This window comes from Neophocaena asiaeorientalis, unplaced genomic scaffold (assembly GCF_003031525.2).
Source record: "Neophocaena asiaeorientalis asiaeorientalis breed wild unplaced genomic scaffold, Neophocaena_asiaeorientalis_V1.1 scaffold879, whole genome shotgun sequence".
NCBI classification, from domain to species: domain Eukaryota; kingdom Metazoa; phylum Chordata; class Mammalia; order Artiodactyla; family Phocoenidae; genus Neophocaena; species Neophocaena asiaeorientalis.
In genome coordinates this window covers 258,556-281,687 of record NW_020175527.1, presented here as the reverse complement: position 1 = coordinate 281,687, position 23,132 = coordinate 258,556, and the positions used below count along the sequence as shown (strand labels likewise).

At 40.7% G+C, this 23,132-nt stretch overlaps 1 protein-coding gene across 1 annotated transcript in view; it reads right to left on the bottom strand.

The window, feature by feature from the left end:
- Positions 1-169: 169 nt before the first annotated feature.
- The window catches only part of FBXO22 (F-box protein 22), a 30,821-nt gene continuing 7,858 nt past the window's right edge, over positions 170-23,132 (bottom strand). Inside the window, exons 3-7 of the mRNA XM_024768986.1 lie at positions 19,455-19,542; positions 18,551-18,646; positions 14,354-14,518; positions 6,370-6,535; positions 170-1,345 (exon numbers count right to left, since the gene is read on the bottom strand). Coding sequence (XP_024624754.1) covers positions 928-1,345; positions 6,370-6,535; positions 14,354-14,518; positions 18,551-18,646; positions 19,455-19,542 — 933 coding nt within the window. The 3' untranslated portion in view covers positions 170-927. The remainder of the gene's footprint in view (positions 1,346-6,369; positions 6,536-14,353; positions 14,519-18,550; positions 18,647-19,454; positions 19,543-23,132) is intronic.

The window sequence follows — 23,132 nt, the reverse complement described above, 5'->3', positions numbered from 1 at the left end:
GGGACACAGATTTCATTTTGATATTTACATAATGAGAAATTTAAACTCGAAAAACATTTTACTGGAAATATGCCAGGATTTGCTAACTAACAAATACCATTATCCTGGGTTTTCTTTTCTAAAGGATTCCTTCACTCACTCACTAAAAGCAATGAAGTACACAGCTATCTGAGTTTCCAAGGTATGTTTTATTGGTATAAAACCAAAATAAGGTGATGATGTAATTGTCTCATCTGCCAATTAGTTACATAGAAGTAGGTGAAAAAAAGAATTTTCTGTTGCAATTTCTTTATTGAGGGAAAAGGAAAATTTTTTTCCTTATAAGGTAATAAAATACTGATTAGTCTTGGCAATTTATTTGACTAAGCAACTTTAGAGTACTAAAACAAAAATAGTTCTTTAACGTTTATCAAGTAAGTAAAAAGTCAGCAATTTGTTACAGCTTCTGAAAAAAATGGTAAAATTGTAAAGCAGAGAAAAATTTCCCAAGCCATCTGTGTATTTTTCTCCTTTATTAAGGGAGAAAAATATCTTCGTGAGTCTGCTGAAAGATCATCTAACAGCAGAGGTAGTCATGGAATGTCTTAAATCTCCTTTCTGTTGATGAATCCTTTTTCAGTCTTCCTATGCAGAAGACTATTTAAAGTCCTATCACACAGCAGCTACCTATCTGGTGCAGTATAGCCATAACTGGTTCACTTGTGCCTGATGCAAAAGCTCTCAACTCCCGGTCTTGCATTACATTATGTACAAACTTGTCCTTCATCTAATATATTAAAAACTACCAAATAATCTTCAGAATGTCAAAGCTACAAAACAGCTACATATAAAGTTTTTTGTTTGTAATATACATATCCCAAGTTTCCATTTTCTGGAAAAGACAGAGCCCAAAAGTTATACATTGTGAAAGCCACTTTACAGGTGGCTTTATTTAGATGACCCAAGATGAATTAGTGCCATTATTGTTGTATAGCTGTGAAATAGATCATCATCCTTTACCTCATTACATTTCTTCAATATAAAGTTTCCAGTGACTATGCGATCACATCCAATTTCTCCATTTCCAAAGAAGCCAAATAAAGGAACACTAGGAAAAAACTTTCTAAATGCATCAGCCTCCACATTCCCCTTGTCTCTATAATACTGAAAGCCCCTGCCAACACACGCAAACATGAAGCCAATGGTATTCTGCTCTGGAATGTTGGCTGCTTTGAGGCGCTGCATGGCAGCCTCAGCAGTCTTCTCGTCATTGACATCCTCATTGAGAAGCACTGTGGCACTCTGGATACGATGTCCGCTAAATGATAGTCCAACCACACCGGTGGCATCAATATCCAGAGGGTTCCTAGAAAATTAAATTAGAAAAGTGGTAATAGATCATGAAACACCATTCAAATTTACAGTATAAAAGAAAAATCCTCCTGATTCATTGGTCGGGAAGTGCTGCCTTAGTCTACAGTTAGTCTGAGGCTCTCTCTCCCTGATCAGAGGACTGTAATGAGGGTTAAAAATTAAACTACTGAAATTAATATATTAAAAGAATGCAGAAGGCAGATCTACGGAGAAGAAAGCAACCACTTCCTCAGTCACAGATACAAAGGGGCAAATGCATCATCTCCACAAAGATTTCTAAAATCCAACCTGAGTTTTAGAAGGGTACAGAGTATTCTTACCTTTCTCACTTCCCTGAAAAAGGAATCTTACAGTTTTATGCATATATAGTATGATATGTATTAAAGCTTTTGGTATTATTTACCTCTTTGGTATCTTCTCTCCCCTACCTCAGCTGTCAAATTCTAAAAGAGGTGTATTAAATATTCAATCATGGAGGATAATTTTATTAAGAACCCATAATTCCAGAAGTTTTAAGCTCTATACTGTTTGGTCCATAAAGGAATAGACTATATTGCTGTGTCTTACTTATTGCTTTGACCTGATAATGTAGCTTAATCTGAAGGTCAAATCATACATTTTCTTTTTGTTTCTATTTGCCTGGTATTTTTTTTAATGAAATATTTTATGGCTACTACAGAAAATAAAAATAAAATGCCAATAAAGTTGTAAAGCATAATACAGTGAACACCCATTGGGGGAAAACCAAGTAAGTACCTAATATTTCTATCAGAGTTTACAAAATGGACAGGATTCACTGGGTTAACAAGAAAGTAAGACTTAAAAAGCTTAAGTACTGAGCAACTTAAGGCTAACTAGTGGCAAAACCAGTTTCTGAGGGGCAGAATCCATCTTCTGAAGTCTGCTGCTGTTCCTTTAACCTTATTACATTTCCTCTTTGGTATACAACTGCAACACGAGTCTCCTGCCTAAAAAGAATTATTCACCTTTTTTTGGAGGGAGTGGGGCTCCTATCTGGACACCATTAACATGGAGCACTGATTTACTCAATGGCTTCCCTTACTCCATGACACAGTGTAAAGACCACGTTAAAATTAATGTGTCATGTAAGAGGTAATGATTGTTGAGGGTATATTTCCCACATTAGGTATAAAGAGTAGATTATATATAGACAGCCACGCTAACAGGCTAGCACCTCAGTTATATGTCTGAGTGAGTTGCATTTCAAAAATCAACTGTATGTTAAATTGCCATTGCCCTATCTGTATATAATTTCAAAGTAAAAGCAAAGACAATAAGGAAAATTAGGCAAAAGGAGAAATAACCCACAGATAGCTAACAAGAATCAGGTATACTTATGCATGAAATCCAGTGCTTAGAGTTCAGTGTAGTTGGCTTTCCTCCCTTCTTCCTCAGGTTCCAGGGAACTCAACTTAGCTACCTGCTTTCCCTGATCCATCAGTGCTGACTACCAGGAGGGAGATGATGCCTGGGACGATTTAAGCTGCTCTTAATGATACTGATCTCTAACAGTGTGTCTCCATGTCACCACTCTAGGATCCAAATACTAAACACAAATATAGAGAGAAACAAATAATAGTGCTTGCAGGAAACATCTGGAGAATGGGGGGGGGGGGGGTCTCATTATCTTGCTTTTGGAAACAGCTGATATTTATGTCCACTTAATTAGCTCAAACTCAAAATACTACATACTTTCATTGGAAATGGAAAAGTAGTAATGGTTCAAGATAGAAGAGCAAATATTTTTTATCTTTGAAAACCAAAGCCCTAATAATAAAATGAAAGATGCATCATTTTTGAGCTTGAAAAAGCCTTTCAAAAGATCTAGTACAGTATTTCCAATAACATGTGCCAAGTAATATTGCTATATGTGGAATCTAAAAAAATGGTACAAATGAACTTATGTACAAAACAGAAATAGAGCCACAGATGTAGAAAACAAACTTACTGTTACCAAGGGGGAAGCGGGGGGGGGGGGAAATAAATTGGGAAATTGGAACTGACATATACATGCTACTATATATAATATAGATAATAAGGACCTACTGTATAGCACAGGGAACTCTACTCAATACTCTGTAATGACCTATATGGGAAAAGAATCTAAAAAAGAGTAGATATATGTATATGTATAACTGATTCACTTTGCTCTACAGCAGAAACTAACACAACATTCTAAATCAATTATACTCCAATAAAGATGTTAAAAAAAAAAGATCTAGTACAGTATTTCCAAAAATGTGTGCCAAGTAATACCAGTCAGCCTGCAAGATGCTCCATGGACAAAAGGTTTTGTGGCCAAACAGATTTAAAAAGGGCCACAGGTAATAATATTCCCCCTCCCTCTAAAAGATCCAAAGTACTGAGCACAGTATTAGAGGCTCTGAGAAGTTTTACCATAAAGATGTACTGCTGCACCACGCATTTCCTTTAGAGGAGGAAAACAGAACCAGAGAAAGTGACATACATATGAACCATACGAAGTCCCCTACGTACGAACAAGTTCCGTTCTGAGAGCATGTTCTTAAGTCCAATTTGTTAGTTAAGTCCAACAAAGTTGGCCTGGGTACCCACCTAACACAATCGGCTCTATAGTACTGTACTGTAATAGGTTTATAATACTTTTCACACAAATAATACATAAACACAAACAAGAGAACATTTTTAATGTTACAGTACAGTACCTTGAAAAGTACAGTAGTACAGGACAATAGCTGGCATACAGGGGCTGGCATCCAGTGAACAGGCAAGAAGAGTTACTTACTGGAGGAGGGAGAGGAGGTGGGAGATGGTAGAGCCGAAGGATCGCCAGCAATAGGAGATGGAGGGCAAGCTGCAATTTCACTCATGCCTGACGCTGATGGCACAGGTTCTGGTTCCTTGCTGGATTCAATTCTATCTACCGTCTTGAAAAAGTGATGTCTGGGTAGTAGCTCTTTTTTTCTCGTCACAGATGACACGGTAGCACTGGATGGCATTCTGAACAGCTGCTACAACCTTTGTGTACCATTTTACGTCTGGGTCCTATGCCTCAAAAAGTTAACAGTGCCTCCTCAAATAAAGAAAATCCCCTTGGCCATTTCCTGTGTCGTGAATCTCTTCGGTTCTTCAGTTACTTCTTCTTCCTCTTGTTTCTCTGGGCCCTTTCTCTGGGCCCCCAATTCCATCAGGTCTTCATTAGTAAGCTCCTCATGTTGCACAGCAAGGAGTTCAATGAAGTCGTCCTCTTGCAGACCTAGCTCCAGCTTCTCGCTGAGAGTCACTAAGTTGCTGAAGACCTCTTTGGATTCCTCATCCACCTTCTCAAATCCACAAAAGTCATGAACAAAGGTTCTTCCAAACCCTATTCATGGTGACGGCCGTAACCTCACGCCAAGCAAAGTCAATGTTTCTTATGGCCTTGTATATGTTATAGTCCTCCCAAAACTGTCACAAGGTTGTTCCTGATTTGTCACTTGCCTTTACTGCCTGACGAAAAGTGTGACATAAATAATATTTCTTGAAAGTCATTATAACTCCCTGGTCCATAGGTTGGATGAGAGACATTGTATTCAGTGGCAGATGCGCTACTCTGACGTGGGATGAAAGCAGTCTGTGAATGGGGGGGTGGCCCAGAGCACTGTCAAGCAGCAAAGGAATGCTGAACGGGATGTCCTTCTCCAAGCAGTATTTCTCTACCTTCAGGATAAAGTGGTGGACAAACCAGTCCTGGAAAATGGCCTATGTAACCCAGGCTTTGGGGTTACTCTTGCACATAACAGGAAGAGAGCCCCTGGCTATGTTTTTAAGGGCTCTTGGGTTCTCTGAGTGATAAACTAAGAGAGGCTTCAGCTTCATATCGCTGGAAACACTGCCACCAAACAAGAGTTAGCCTATGCTTTGCTGTTTAGAGCCTGGCATCAACTTTTCCTCCTTACTGATGTAACTTCAGTCTGGCATCCTCTTCCAGTACAGTCTCATCCACATTAAAAACCTGCTCAGGTAAATACATGCCTTCATCAGTAATTTCTCGAAGCATTTCAGGAAATTCCCGGGCAGCTACCATATCTGCACTCGCTACCTCACCACTTACTTTTACATCATGAAGGTTGACTCTAGTCTTGAACCAATGAAGCCAGCTGTGGCTGGCATTAAAAGATGTGCCCTCTGATTCTTTGCCATGTTTCTTCTTCGAGTCTTCATAAAGGCTCTCAGCTCTCTCCTGAATCAGCATTAAGCTGAGCGGGACTCGACACTGAGGCTGATGCTGCATCCACACACTGAGAAGCTTCTCCATCTCCTCCATCACTTTTCCACACTTCTTCAATAATATTGTCAACATCACCGGCACAGCAGACTTCACATGTTCTTGTCCTTGTTCTTTAGAATCGTGCCAATGGTTGAACGATTCATGTGATGATAATGAGCGACGTCTACCATCTTTTTGCCTCGCTCCACTCTCTCAGTTCTTTTCGCTTGGCGTTTCTTAGCAGTATCAGCTACATCACCACTGCTTTTATGCTTGCTTCCGGACATCCTGGGCTTTAATTAAAGATATTGTACTACTGTACTCTATACAGTACTGTACAGTACACAAAAGCATAAGCACCTGTAGAAGATGCACGCATGTGACAATGTATGCCAGTCACGTGAACTAATTCACATGACTGGACATGCAAACGCACAAAAGTTTTGCAACTTGAAGGTTCGTTATGTAGGGGACTTACTGTATTGCAGTTACAGAGTACAGAGCTGCCAAGGGAGCTCAGTAGACAATGCTGAAAGTCAATTTTGAGGAGAGTGTAAGTCCAACTAAGTTCTTAAAGGATAACATATATAAATTTCATTCTTCAAAGATAAGCAGAATTACACTGTGTGAGCCCCTCAACCTATGTCTATTGCAAAACGGAATTAACTATTAGCAATTCTTTAAGCATGTTTTTTAAAAACCCAAACATTTCCCATGAGAACATTTCCCATGATGTGCAGAAGAAATCAGAAGCACATCAGACATACTTTTCAGAGGTCAGCGATGCCAGGTTGTCCACCTGGCCTCCAGCCAAGATGACATTCATGTCACTGAAAGTGCTCACTACGTGCTGCAGATAATTACTGGCTCCCACTTTACAGCAATTATAGCCAAATACAAGGACCACACGAAGCTCAGGGTTATCTAAAAGACCTGCAAAGAAATGAAGAGAAACAATTAAAGATAGCCTTAAAAGAAATCCTTAAAAAGGACTTCTTCATTTTATTATTTTGCAGAATGAAATGTTACTGCTCATGTCCTGTAAGCCTAGTTAAGTGCAATTTACTGTTTAAGCTGTCAACTCCTCCATTTTTTTTGCAAACTTTAACATTACTCAAAATCTTTGCTATGATTAATTTTTCATCATTAAGAAAACTAAATGGCTATTTGAAAATAATACAATCAACACTCAACACAAATAAGGAAGCAGCTATGTAACTGAGCAGCACCCTTGGTGGGCCTTGGTGCAAGCCATTCCACACAGCCACCACCTGGAATGGAAGGGAACACTGGTTTACAAAGGACAGAGTTAGACGCAGTGGGAATTTAAACATCCAGAGAAAATGGACAGAAACAGCACTAACCACCTGTAGTGGGTTGAATGTGGTCTCCCAAAGACATATCCACACCAAATCCCTGGAAAGAAGAATGTGACCTAACTTGGAAAAGAAAAAGGGTCTTTGCAGATGTAATTAAATCTTGAGATGAGATCATCTGGATTATCCATAGGCCCTAAATGCTATACAAGTATCCTTATAAGAGAAATAGAGACAGACAGAAGAGGCAATGTGACCACAGAAGCAGAAACTAGAATGATGCAGCCATAAAGAATGTCGATGGCATCAGAAGGTGGAAGAGACAAGAGATTCACCCCTAGAGCATCCAGAGGGAATGCAGCCGCATCAACACCCTGATTCCAAACTTCTGGCCTTCTGTACTGTGGTAGAATAAATGTTTTAAGCCACTAAAGTTTGTGCTAATTTGTTACAGCAGCCTCGGGAAACTAATACACCATTAAAATACAGGCCTTATCCATATATTCCAGGAAAGGGAGTGGGAGTGAAGGTGGTTTAACCATTGGAAACTCATTCCAAAGCAGGGAAATACTCAATTCTGCAGCATATGGATGAAAAGCAGCCACCACTAGAGGGCAGCATAGTCTATCAGGAGGCAGGCAGTACTCATGCTCTCCCCTACAAGCTCCCAGGCTTTCACATGTGCCTCTTGCACCTTGTTTATACACTATCAACTTGAAATTTGCCAGAGAGGTGGCTCTGGGACACAAAAAAGAAAAAAAATCAAACACCTGACTCACATTTGAGTTTCCACTGACTCAGCCACATGACTTCCATCTTCACAGACGTAAGGGTAAATAAAGGTTGCCAGAAATAAGGCTCACTTAATAAGGAAACGGGGTGGAGTGGAGGTGAATGACCAATTCCTAACACCAAATAATGATTTATCTAGGGAGACTGCCTCTGGTCCATTTCTAATTCTCTATACAGTACATCACTGATTTGGAGAGTAAGAAGGATATTAGTACAAACCAGTACTTTCAAGATACCACATACCCCAAACCATTACTAAAAGGTCTTTTTCTCCACACAGACCAGCCCAGCAAATTTTCAGAGAATGTTTTTTTTTTTTTTTAGAATGAATTTTCAGAGTCAAAAGAGGCCCGTGGGATCAACAGTTTACGATTGTTTTACAAAGAAGGGCTGCTAATCCTAGAAAAGTGACTGGCCCAGGATGGCATCTTGGCAGACTCTAGACCCACATCTCCCGACTCTCAGTTTTAAGTTTTAGAAACCTAAGAACTTCTAAGTCTCTCCCTTTCCTGATTTCTAAGCTCTAGGCCCTCTTTTACAATTGCCTACTAAAATTTTCATCTGAATGTTCTATAGGCACCGCCCTTATTCATCCAACACACACTGAGTGCTTTCAACATCCTCCTCCAGTGGTCTTGTTCTACAGCGGGACCACACACACACAAATCTAGAAACCAGACTCACTTCCCCCCACCCAACTTAGAGAACAAATCTGCCTTAGCCCAGGCTGGCTGCCTGACAGAGCAGACAGGTCTGTATCATGTACCAGAAGGAAGGTACAATTCAAACTCCTTGCCACTAAAAATTGAGGCCTAAGATACACGAGCCTGAAAAGACGACTACCCAGCTCATTCTGAGGGAAATCCTGGCACTGCCTTCAGTCCTGCCTCTGGGGAAACAGGAGGGCCCTCTGCTCACTATCAGCATCTGAGGACTTTCAACTTCAGGAAAGCACGCTAGCCGTATTCTCAGCTCCGATGTTTTTTGGGCAGATGACGTACTCAACCAGCCCAACTATAAAAGGTGCAAGTTCCAGTTCCCTGAAATCCAGCATGAGATCTAAGTCACAGCAGACTGAGTGGCTGAAGAGCACGTGGGCCATCCATTCCTTTGGCAGCTCTAAACATTTTTAGATTTCGCAGAGAGCTCAGTAACCAGACCTCATTGGTTTGGATCCTACAACTGCTTTTATTTTAAGGAGACATAGTTGGGGTGATGCCATTGGTGTTCATAGAGCGACATGGGGTAAGAAACAGCTTGAAAAACAAGCTATTTATTGTAAGGGCATATGGATCCACTAGAATTTATCTCAGTTCTCAGAAAACTGGGAAGAGTTAATGCTTCTTCTGCCCTAGCTCAGCCAAACCTGTGGCCCACATCTAGCAAATGATGATGGTCTGTATCTCATGTACTACCCTCCATCCTGGCCGTACTATATTCCTCCTACACATGTCCCTCAACTCAGAATTCCTCCACTGATAGTCTATGTATCTTTGTATGCTGCCTTAAATTCATTTTCAAATAAGGCAGAATATAAATTCATTATAGCTATGCTCAAGCTGGAAGGTTAAATAGAAGGAAAAAAATCAAATCTAGACACCCAGAGCAGCATCAGATTCAGGAAAGCCAGCTATGAAGAACTATTCCAAAGATTGGCTAGGACTGCTTGAAAAGGCTTTAGGTCTGCATGTTCAGATTTCTACTCTTTAGGGAAGCCTCTCTGAAGACAGCTGTTTTATGGCCTGTTTGAAAGTGATGTAATCTAAATGCATGTAGAAAACCTACGTGAAAGATAATGTCTACTTGAAATGAGAGGCTAATACCATGAACAATTCATAGATAGAAGCTGTGTTCTCTCTTCCTCACAACCTTAGTTTTAGCATCACCTCCTTCCCTGTATCTTTATATCCATCTTTTTTACACTAAACATGTATAAATATGAAGTCAGCATGCTAGGACATGACTTTTGGAGTCAGACCTGGATCAGAACTCAGGCTCAACCCCTAGTAGCCATCTGACTGAGCCATCTACTAGACTTCTCCAAGTGCAGCTTCCTCCTCTAAAACTGGGGCAGGAGCAAGTCTCAAGAGTGGTTGTGATGATTAAATACGATAATGTCATAAAGAAGCATCCAACCCTGCTCAGTGCCTGGCCCCCGGTAAGGGTTCAATAGAGGAGAGCTATCAAAACATGTTCTGGCTAAACTGAGGGCCTCGACCACGAGTTACACAAGTTATCAAATAACGAAATGACACTCAAGATGCTATTTCCCCTTGAATCAAATGAATCTGAAGTAAACATCATATTTAGAGGGAAAATAAAGAAGCCATGCATCCTATCCTCCAAACCAGCTAGGGGTCACCTGTGCTGCTCTGGCTATCACGTAGTTGTCATGCTTTTTTGAGATGCACCTTATCCAAAAATCTCTCTGATATCGTTCAATGAGAAGCCGTGTCACTTTACGTACATGGTAGGGGATTAAAAAAAAGAGAAGCACCACACCAGTCAGCTCCATGAACATGAGCCTACGGCCCGGGGGCTCAGGGGCTGTATCCTGCCAGCACCATAACCTGGGAGCTGGCCCCCACCAGGCCCCTTACAGCTCTCTGCTAGTTCTCTGCTCTCTCCTAGCTCTTTGCTCCTGGAGCTGAATGAAATCCACCACAAAGGGCAGGAAAGCCTAACAAAACACTGGCACCACCCTCCTTCTAAGTCACCTTCCTGCTTTAGAAGCTGCCCAGCTTTTTCAAGGGCTAGGCAGCTTCTAAAGCAGGACAAGTTCCGTCACTTAACTTTTAGCACCATTTTTCTCTGCTTTGCACCTGATCACTGACTGTGGCCCCCTCAAGATTCTCTATGAAATCTCCAGATAATTTAAAAACTTAATCCCTCAAATTTTTTTTGGACTCTGACTTAACAAATAATTAAAATTTAGTTTTTACACCTCTCAGTTGCTGGCAGAGTAGTCATCAGAAGACCAAAATGAAGTAAGCAGAAAGGACCTGAACAACAACCATTAATTACCTGATATTCCTAAATTTGTATCTGTGGTCGAGACCATTCTCCTGAGCTCCAGACCCACATATTCAACTGTCTAATCAATGTCCCCATCTCAAATTCAATGTGTCCAACCCAGAACTGATCATCTGACTCCTCCAACCTGCGCCCCCGTCTATTCCTTACCTCAAGGAGAAGGTACTGCGCACCTGCCCTGGCAGAAACCTCGGTGACAACACTGCCATGGTCCTCATTCTCACCCCACAACGTTTTAACCCATCACCTCACCCTGTGGACTCACGTGGGAACTTCATCTTGAATCCGCCCATGTCTCTACAACACCACTGCAATAGCCACAACAGCCCCCGTTCCCCTTGCCTCCTCTCTTGTGTTCCTCCAAAGCCATCACACCACAGCCAGAGGGGCATTTTCCAAACACCCATCAGTTGTGCCACTCCTTAGTTTAGAATCCCGGCTTCCGCTGCCCTTGGGCACGTCAAGATCCTCAGTGCTGAGCGGCCCCACCCTGCATCCCAGCTCCACCTCACACCACACCCCTCCTCACACCCACCACTCTCCAGATACGCTGGAACTCCTTACATTTCCTATGAGCCGGTGAATCCACAGCACCTAAATCCTGAAGGTGACTTGCCAGGCCCTTTCTATGTCCTGTCCTTTCATCTATTTTTGTCAGTAAGCTGGAAAGAAGGTACAATACTCCTACGATACTCTTCCTGACTCCACATCTGAGGGACCTCTCCCCACTCTAGTTCACTTCTACCCAGCGCTCTGCCCAAATGTCACTTTCCCAACACCCCAGAGTGGATTAAGTCCATGATTACGCTTCCTAGCACCTCTTCTACTTGGTAACACTTACACATCTGTGGTACTGTATTCAAAGTCGGCCTGGCCTGCTAGACTGGAAGTTCCAAGAGGCAGGACAGTGTGTCTCCAACAAGCATCTCCAGAGCCCCGCACATACAGGGACTGGCATATGACAGGCACGTGAACAATTTTTGAATGCATGGACATTGGCTTTTATGGCACTTAGGGAACAGAGGTATTTTTGCCTTCACTCCTTAAGAATTAAGTGCTAGCCCACATACACATACACACATATATATATATATATATTTTTTTTTTTTTTCATTCCAGAGACTATTTTTAACACAGGATACCATACAGACTTTAAAACAACCTATGCCTTGTTTAAGAAATGCACCATTTTGGTAAGTTCTTCAAAAAGAATAGAAAAGAAAGTGTGCATGTGTATGTATATATATAAATTTATATGTACCGTGACAGTGGGTCCGCTTACGACACTCCCTATACACAGGGTCTGGAAAAACTATAATATCACACACGAGGTCCCTGCGCACAGAGGCACTGCCTATTTCACAGGAGGCCGAGCTGCTTTGTTTGCTCACACACCACCTTCTAGTCAGAGTGGCCAAGTCTACAACGCAGGGGAAGACAGACCACAGCCCAGGGGCCAAATCCGGCGCCCCTGCTTTTGTATAAAGTTTTATTGGAACAAAGCTGATTTTTTACCTATGGTCTATAGCTGCTTCTGCACTCCCAACGGCAGAGTTGAATAGATGCAACTGAGGCTGTATCACTGGCAAAACCTGTAATATTCACTATCTGGCCTTTACAGAGAAAGTGTGCCGAGCCTGAGGGACACTACCAGGAACGGGGTGCCTTCCACTGTCATGGAACATAGATAAGAGTTGCTCCGGGTGTCTGGTTCAGGAGTGCAGGCTGGAACTCTGTGGAGAAGGCACGTCCCACAGGCTCCAACCACACTCCTTGCCCACCTCAGAGGCCTCCATCTTCTCGTCCACATAAAAGACAATGGTCCAATTTCAGAAGTGAAGAAAATAGTATGGGAAAGAATAGAGATTATCATCTCAATCTAGGCAAAGCCTCAATTTCCAGAAGGCCACGAACAGGATGAAAATGATGCCTTGGAATAAGCCAAACTTGTTGACAGCAAACAGCTTAGGGAAAGGACACCAATAAAAACGCTTCACACAGCAGAAAAACGTGGGGCTCTTTTTCATTTCAGTTTTCTGATTCCTATACTTACTTAGCACTATAATGCAAACAAGGTCTAAAACAAATCTAATAACTATTTTATCATAAAATAGATGGTTCCTTCCACTCAAGATTTTGGGTCTTTCTTGTAAATGGACAAAACTAGGCTTCTAGCTTCAAGCATACCATGAGGACCTCAATCATGGATTCCCCAAGTTGCTATAGGGCAGAGGGGAGCATGCCCAGGAGGCACCACACTTACTTCTGGACCCAAAAAGACAGTACAGAGGAGGCTTGGCAATATGACCTTCAGCAAAAGCACTGAGTCAAAGGCCAAACAAGCTTCTCTAACAAGTTAACCCCAATCAGTTCATCTGCAGAGGTAGATGCAAGGCCTTAACACTGCTTTGCTTGAATAATTAGTTTGTTGCTTACTATATTAAATTAAGCTTTCTTATCAGAGCTTAGAAACTGAGCTAACTCTTTACCTCTTCAAAATCACCTCATGGGGCTTCCCTGGTGGCACAGTGGTTGAGAGCCCTCCTGCCGATGCAGGGGACACAGGTTCGTGCCCTGGTCCAGGAAGATCCCACATGCCGCGGAGCGGCTGGGCCCGTGAGCCATGGCTGCTGAGCCTGCGCATCCGGAACCTGTGCTCCGCAACAGGAGAGGCCACAACAGTGAGAGGCCCGCGTACCGCAAAAAAAAAAAAATAAATCACCTCATGCATGACCTGTCTACTCCAGCCAAGCTTCCTGCCTGACATATCCTACTAAACCGTTGTTTGATATACTCTGCCTTAACTTACACTATTTCTAAAACTTATAAAGTTCGTTACACTTATTCCCGTCTTTCTAATTAGTCAATATTGAACTAACCTGTTTCTTTTAATTTTTGAAAAAACAAATCTTATTACTAGCATAAAAGAGAAATAAAACCTTAAACTTTTCAGCTTCAAAAAACAAAATAGGGCAAAATGATAAGAAAATGTTCAAGGGCTTCCCTGGTGGCGCGGTGGTTGGGAATCCGCCTGCCAATTCAGGGGACACGGGTTCGAGCCCTGGTCAGGGAAGATCCCACATGCTGCAGAGCAACTAGGCCCGTGAGCCACAACTGCTGAGCCTGTGCTCTGGAGTCTGCGAGCCACAACTACTGAAACCCGCGCGCCTGAAGCCGGTGCTCCGCAATGAGAGAGGCCACCGCAATGAGAAGCCTGTGCACCGCAATGAAGTGTAGCCCCTGCTTGCCGCAACTAGAGAAAGCCCACGCGCAGCAACGAAGACCCAACACGGCCAAATAATTTAAAAAAAAACAGAAAATGTTCAAAGAGGAAGAAATCCTTCAAAATTCAGAATTAAATACAAGTAAGTTTATTATCAACAGAGTATTTATGGAAAATTCATCTCTGGTTCTCTCAGGCTTTAATGTAAGTAAAATAATTTAAAAAGTAAATCCATTCTACCAAAAAAAATATTGCACTAGCCTCTGTTAATCACTAATTTGAATTATCCACATCTGCAGTAACGTGTACTTAATTCAGACTCTCTCAAAGTAACAAACAAAATCAATCAACAATACGGGCAATTAATGGTAAATAATAACAACTTACCTACTTCAGTGAGTTGATGCCTTTCTAGTGTTAATTTCTTTGGATCCATAATAAAATGAAAGGGTTTTATTTTTATTCCTTCAATTTGAGGAAATAATAGAGCAAAACCAGATTCTCCAATTTCTATTTCCTGAGGTGGATTGCTACTTGATCCCATTGGCGTCACTAGGAAAAAAAGTTAAACAGTTTTGTGAATAGATTCAATAAAAACAGAAGTTTCATCTGGTGTAAATTAAAAAAAAGTTACCCAGCCACATCTAGGTAACTTCAGTTTAGGTCACTAACATAATCAATAAGGTAACAGGCCACTATCTGAATAAGAGTTTCTTAGCTTTGAAATTTTTAGAGGTATAAGGTCATGATGCCTAAAATTTACTTTCAAATTGTTCAGAAAGAAATGTTTTCATAAACAAAGACAGAAAAAGCAAATGTTGCAAAAATTTTTTACAACAGTGAATCTAGATGAAGGATATATGGGTGTTTATTGTACTATTCTATTATTCTTTCCCCTTTTCTATAGGTTTGAAGCTTTTCTAAATAAAAAGTTGGGGGAGGGTAGTAACTACATCTTCACAGCAATTCTACTTGTAAAATTTACCATAGAATATTTGACAATTATATACACTATATATATTGTGTGTATGTAGAATTGAAATACACACACACATATATATATAAAACTGTATTTGGAGATAAGGCCTTTAAATAAAGAGGCAATTAAGGTTAAATGAGGTCACACGGGTCAGGCCCTAATCCAGTAAGATTGGTGTCCTTTCAAGAAGAGGAAGAAACATCAGAGATGAAGGCATACAGAGAGAAGAGAAAAAGCTATGTGAGGACCCAGTGAGAAGGCAGGTGGCTATATGTAAGCCAAAGAATGAAGCCTCCGAAGAAAGGAAAAATGCCAACGCCTTGGACCTCCAGACTCCAGAAATGTGAGAAAATAAATTTCTGTTGTTTAAGCCATCCAGTCTATAGTATTTTGTTATGGCTGCCCTGGCAGACCGATACAAATACTGCAGATTACAAGTTCACTGAAAACTGTATTTTATATAAGTATATAAATACATATTTTATGCACGCACATACATATACACACATATATACATATATCTATACTACATACCTATCTGTATCTATACTCTGTACTACATACCGAAAGTCTGGAAGGTTATGCATCATAAAATTAACAGAGTGGTTAACTCTACTTAAAGCTTAAAGTAGCTTAATTTTTTTCTTTTTTGCTTTTCTAATTTTCCTTTACTTTTTTTAAAAAACAGTAAATGGCTCTTACTAGTATAAAAAAGAAACTCTTAAAAAAAAGTGTTAATAAGCCTTTTAGAAACCAAAGATAGAACAAAATGGAAAAAAAAGTTTTCAAAGAGAAAATTTCAGAATCTAATCAAACCCCACATAACATATTCTGAATTTAAAAACATGAAAATAAAATTTCAGAGTTTATTATGAGGCCCTCTTCTACAAAAAAATATCAAAACATAAAAGCAATTTTTTTTGTCCGTAGCAGGCCTCAAGACAATCCGAATTAAAAGCCAATAGGCTTTGTTATAGAAATTGACAGGATGCTTCTAAAATATATGTGGAAATGCAAAGGACCTAGATAGCCAGAGCAATTTTTAAAAAGAAGGACATCAAGATCTATGGAAATCAATCTTTAAAAAGGACATCAAGACCTACAGTAATATGACTCTGGCTTAAGGATACCAAATAAATCAATGGAACAGAATCAAATCCAGAAACAGACCCACAAACATACAGCCAATTATTTTTGACAAAGGTGCTGAGACAATTTAATGAGGAAGAGAAGTCTTCAACAAATGGCATTGGAATACCTAGATAAACATATGAAAAAAAATTAACCCTGAACCTACCTTATACCATACACAAAAATTAATTCAAGTTAAGTCACAGAATACTACTCTAGAATTTTTTTTAATGAATTACTCATATGCAAAAGAACATGAGTCTCAAAAATATTATGTTGTTAAAAATATTTATGTTGAGTGAAAGGGCCAAGATAAAGAGAGTATATAACATGATTCCATTTATATTACATTCAACAATAGGCCAAACTAACCTATGGTCACTGAAACTGGAACTGGGGTTTCCTATGGAAGTAGGGGATGGCAGGAAGAGGGCATGAGGGAACGTCCTGGGGTGATGGAAACATACTAAATATTGACTCGCATGTCAGTTTCACCAGGATATGAATTTGTCAAAACTCATTAAACTGGGGCTTCCCTGGTGGCGCAGTGGTTTGAGAGTCAGCCTGCCAACGCAGGGGATGCGGGTTCGTGCCCCAGTCCGGGAAGATCCCACATGCTGCGGAGCAGCTGGGCCCGTGAGCCACGGCCGCCGAGCCTGCACGTCCAGAGCTTGTGCTCCACAACGGGAGAGGCCACAGCAGTGAGAGGCCCGCGTACCGCAAAACAAAAAAAAAAACAAAAAAAAAACTCATTAAACTGTACACTCAGGATTGTGCATTTCACTGTAAGTAAAGTTGACCTCAATTAAGAAAGAAAATGATCTCTGTATATATAAAAATGAACAAATTCTCAAACTTGAAATTTTTCCAACCTAAAGAAGGAAGATGGGTTAGTAGCCAATGGCTATTTTAGAAATAATCACTAACTGTGGCCTAAGAAAAAGGAATCCAATTAACTGTCTTGGAAGTTTTTCTGTGACAATATGTGGAACAAAGAAAGTGCTCAGCTGTGGGAACAAGAATCAATAAGGGTAAGGAGTAGGTCCAAGAAAACACAAGAGGACAGGTCCCGACTAAAGGGAGTTGGAATGATACTCACTCCCGACATGAAGATCGTTAAGAGAACTTAGAAAGATGACCAACTGCTCTGAAACATGGCAAACACGAGAGGAAGGCTTCAGGTAGACTGCCCACCCCTCACTATGGGGTCATGGAGGCAAGAGTGTTGCCCAGGTTGGCCCGCCCTCTCCTGTCCCTAACCCCCAGCTGCAATTTTAAAGAGGAGAACCTTAGTCATGCTTTGAGGATGCCACAGAGTGTAGGGTGGGGAGGTCTAACCAAATGATGTAAGAAATGAAAGCTATGTTTCTATAGAAGCATTTGTTAATAACTAATAATGGTAAAAACTAGATCACTCATTTAAGGAAAATTCGAAAGTTAAAAGAAAATCAGTCACTGCCGTCATTTTTTTAATCCAATGAGAAACAAAATTTGTGGTGATGGGGCTGATATAATAGTATAGGGGTGGGAGCTGATAGCAGGAGGGATGAAATAGTCCCCCATCAACCATACATTTACCCTTATTCATCTGTAAACACTTGAAATCCTTTGTAGTTCATTGTACAAGACTCCTAAATTCCAATCAAAAGTCTCTCAGTGAAGATTAAAAATGCCATTTACAGAGTGCAACAGGAAATAATAATAGCTAACATTTAGTTACCGCTTATTGCATATCTTTATTCTAAATGCTGTACATGTGCTAACTCATTTAATCCTCAAACCCTCTGAAGAAGGTACTATCAATCACCCCCATGTAATAGATGGGTAAACTGAAGCCCCATGAGGTCAGCTAACTCGCCCAAAGTCATACCGATACTAAAGTGGTACAGCTGGGATCCCAATCTAGGGATGCGGACCACTGCACCATGACAGCTTTAACAGGATCTCACTCCCCCCATTAGATACAGAACAGAAGTCAAAATAATTAAAACCAGCAAAAATTCACCAGTAGCAAACTTGGAAAAGGAAAGTTCCTGCTATAAACTTCAAACAGTGGCAGCCAAGCAGAGAAAGAGAAGTTTCCTAGTAAGGCCTACTGCAGCTCCTGATTCCAGCCCTGCCTCACCCCATCCACCAGAAACAGTTCTGGCTGAACTGACAAAAGTAAGAATGCTTGCTAATACTTTCCAGTTTGTAGAAAGGAAGAATGAGATCTCTGTCCTCTTATGAATGGCTCCTGGAAAGATATGAATTAGATTTGGTTTACATGGACAGCCCTGAGATTTGAAATATTAACCACAATAACCTAAGGAAAATTAATATAAGTGAAATATAATACGATGGTATATATGACCAACTTTATTGTACTTTGGATGGCCAAAAATATAAACATGCTGTTAAGCTACAAATAACCCACCAATCTACAGGACCCCACATTAATGCAAAGCATGGAAATCAAGTTGGTATTCTCTCACCTACAATCCCTGGGGTCACAATCCCAAGGACTTGGCATTGTTTTGGAAATAGCTTCTCAAGGGCAAATGCTGCTTCCATAGAAGTTCTTTTCCTGGCTGTAATAACATGGGAAAATTATTCATTGTCATCCATTTAAGGTCAAATTTGATGAGGAAGGGGGAAAAAAAGCAAATATTAAATTATTTTACACCAGAACACTTTACAAGGAAGTCTAAAAGCTTTGATTAAAAACAAAAAAGTTTTTCTGTTTTGAGCCCTTGTTTTATATGTTAAATTCTAAATCTGACCTTAAACATTGCCAGTTTGCCTTCTTCTACTCGTTCACATACTGCTTCTGCCTCAATGACATCAGCAGCAGCAGCTGATTTTCAGATTTACTCTTATACCTTTCTGTTCAGCTGATATTAAAGCATAATGACTTTTCTACCACACTGTCACCTGGATTCAAATCAGACAATGATAATCCACTATCCAAGTCTAACTCTGGGCGTCAGTGTGCCCAACATGGGATATAGTCTACTTCTTCGTTTAGCAAGCCAAGAATGCACAGTATCTACAGATAACCTTGGTAAATGGTCATCCAATACAATAAAAGGCTTGAATACCCAAAGACATCCTGTTTTAATAGTAAAAAGAAGTGCCTGGAGGATTAAAGTATTTCAAAAAGAGAAAAACACCTTACTAAAGAATTTGTTTCAATTGTACCACAAGGTTTAGAAATCAATCTTCAAAGCAAAAGGGCTTCTCAAAGTTCAAAGACAGCATATTCATGCATTCTCCAGGGAGTAGGCCCATAGCCTCAGAAAGTCAGTAACTCTCAGAATGAGAATAGTATTTATCTCCAAAAAGACGTACATAGGGAACAAAAAAAAAAAATCCAAAACTTTTTCCTTTGATATTCACCTCTCTTATGGCCACGACACTCCTCCAGACTAATGAAAGTTTCTGAATCAGCCATGTAAAGAACTGTCTGTGGTAAGATATGGACATTCTGCAAAGGAAAAAAAAAAAAATCAGAACCTGATCACACAAATCTATGAATGCTTTTGTGGTCCCTTAAAGTTCTGCCCTGGTCCAAACTACTGTTGCCCTACCCTCCCTTCAGGTCAGTATTGGCATTCTGAGTCGATCCATTTCTCACTCATTTTTCACTCATGAGCTTTCATTTTCAGTTCATTCATTTGTTGAGCATCTATTACTTCTTCAAGTCAAACTCATTCCAGCTTGACTCAAGAAGTTCATTTTCACAATAATTTAAGCTCTTAAACAAAAACATTAAGTACCAGCAAAAGATTCCACTTGCTTTATGTGAACAGGTACCACAGCAACAGAAACATCTCAGCAACAGAGGGAAGGTATACAGACCGTATCATTCCTCTTTTTATTGCCTACCGAATTAAATAATCCAGGCCTTCACTTCCAGCTTGCCAACTAGTTTCCTACAGGAATCTATTGCTCACTACTATCCAGACAAGCCCGCTTCTGTATATATTCTTCTGCAGCTCTCTTCCTTTTGTACTTGATTTAAGATGGTTTCCCTTAAGAAACAGCGTTAAGTGCCAGACCCTCTATAAAACCTTTTCCTAGACTTCCTTAGGACCTCTGACCTCATATGCGACATCCCTGACATCCCAGTCATTCTTGTTTGTGTCTTATCTCCACTTACAAGGGAGGGCTGTAAGCCCTTACAACCTGGGCTTATTTGTTTTCCATCAAAATTCTTAACAGACAAGTGGCAAAGTGGCTCAACTAAATGAAAAGGTGAACATGTTTTTCCTCCTAAGCTGGTTATTTTCAAAGATTTTTACTATCAAAATGGAATGAAAAAGTGAGCATATAGCAAAGCCTCAACACTGACTAAATGAAAAAGAAATGTTGATTTTTGGAAAGTTAAGATGTTTCAGAATAGATTCCATATAGACAAACTCATAAAACATACTGAGATAGAATGATGACCCTGAGGTCGCTTAAGGGCTGGATAAGACCTGTGGATATAGTTTCCTTGGTCCACAAGGCATTTTCAAAGAATATAATTTGGGGAGGAGTGGCTAAGATAACAGAGTGATAAGACCTTGACTAACATCCTAGCACAGGCACTCTAAAATTACAACTATTTATAGAGGAACTATTGATGAGAACAACTTCAAGACTAGCAGAAAAAATTTTCCACAACTAAAGACATAAAGAAGGAACCACCATGAGAAGGGCAGAAGGGGGAAACTGGAGATACAGTATAGTCAAGACCCACACCCCTGAATAGGTGACCTACAAATGGGAGGATAATCACAATTGCAGAGGTTCTCCACAAGGAGTGAGGGATCCGAGCCCCACATTGGACTCTCCAGCCCAGGGGTCCTGCACCAGGAAGATGAGGCCCCAGAACATCTGACTATGAAGGTCAGCGGGGCTTGTGTACAGAAGAGCCGGAGGGCTGGAGGAAACAGAGACTCTATTCATAGAGGGTGCATGCAAAATCTCATATGCCCTGAGTCCCAGCTAAGAGGCAGTAATTTGAAAGGAGCCTGGGTCAGACATACTTCCTGATCTTGGAGAGCCTCCTGGAGAGGCAGGAGGCAACTGGGACTCTCCCTAGGGACAGAGACACTAGCAGCAGCCATTTACAGGAACTTGTTCTAGCAGGAAAACCCTGATGCTGGCTAGCACCATTTTGGAGTCCTCCCTCTAGTCTACTAGTGCCGAGGGCTTACCTACCCACCAGCTCCAGCCCCTTCTCCAGGCCACACAGCCAACTTCACCAGGACCCAGCCCCACCCACCAGCAGCTGGCAGCCTCCACATGAGGAGCACCTGGCAGCCAATAAGGCTGGGGGGCCAGCCTTGCCTACCAGCACACCCACAGTAATCAGCCCTGCCACAACAGAAGGGCCCTTGCAGCCCACATAAGGGGCATCCCTAGAGGATATAGCTCTGGTGACCAGAGGAAACTGTGCTCCTGGGCCCCACAGGACATCTCCTACTTCTCCAAGATCAGGAAGCATAAATGACCTGCCTAATACAAAGAAATAAAAACAGAAAAATCAGGCAAAATGAGGTGACAGAGGAATATGTCCCAAACAAAGGAACAAGACAAAATCCCAGAGGAAAAAGTAAGTGAAGAGAGATAAGCAATCTACCTGATAAAGAGTTCAAGATGACGATCACAAAGATGCTCAATGAAATCAGGAAAAGAATGGACACAGTGAGAAGTTTAACAGTAAGTGATAAAGAAGAATCAAACAGATCTGAAAAACACAATAGCTGAAGTAAAAAACACACTAGAAAGAATCAACAGTAGCTTAGATGATACAGAGGAATGGATGAGTGTACTAAAATATATAGTACAAACTACTCAAGCTGAACAGAACAAAAAAAAATTGTTTTAATGACAATAGTTTAAGAAACCTCTGGGACAACATCAAGAGTACTAACATTCACAATATAGGGGTCCCAGAAGTCGAGGAGAGAGAAAGAGGCAGAGAACTTATTTGAAGAATAGTAGCTAAAAACTCCCCTAATCTGGGAAAGGAAACAGACATCCAGGTCCAGGAAGCACAGTCCCAAAAAAGATGAACTCAGAGGTCCACACCAAGACACACTGTTATTAAAAGGGCAAAAATTAAAGATTAAGAGAGAATCTTAAAAGGAGCAAGGGAAAAGCAACTAGTTAGGTACAAGGGAATTCCAATAACACTGTCAGCAAATTTTTCAGTAGACACTTTGCAGGCCAGAAGGGAACGGCATGATATATTCAATGTGATGAAAGGAAAAAATACACAACCAAGAACAGTCTATCCGGCAAGGCTATTATTCAGATTTGAAGGAGCGATATAGAGTTTTACAGACAAGCAAATCCTAAGAGTTCAGCACCTGTAAACAGCCTTTATAAGAAATGTTTAAGGGACTTCTCTAAACAGAAAAGAAAAACACCACACTAGGCAATATAAAAATCTAGTAGGAAGGTTAAAAGACAAAAGTAATAAAATCATCTATATCCACAAAAAGTAGTTAAGGGACAAACAAACAAAAAAGGAAAATATAATGTAAAAAAACAATAAAAGGTGGGGGTGGATGCAGGTTTGTTAGAATGTGTTTGAACTTAAGAATCATCAACTTAAAAGAATCACAAATATATACATGGGCTGTTATATATGAACCTCAAGGTAATTACAAACCAAAAATCTACAATAGATACACACACGGGGCTTCCCTGGTGGCGCAGAGATTAAGAATCCGCCTGTCAATGCAGGGGACACGGGTTCAAGCCCTGGTCCGGGAAGATCCCACATGCCGCAGAGCAACTAAGCCCGTGAGCCACAACTACTGAGCCTGCGCTCTAGAGCCCAAGAACCACAACTACTGAAGCCCTCACGCCTAGAGCCCATGCTCCACAACAAGAGAAGCCACCATGATGAGAAGCCCACGCACCTCAACAAAGAGTAGCCCCCACTCGCCACAACTAGAGAAAGCCTGCACACAGCAAAGAAGACCAAAACGCAGCCAAGAAAATAAAATAAATTAAAAAAAAAATACACACACACACACACACACACACACACACACACACACACACAAAAAAAGAAAA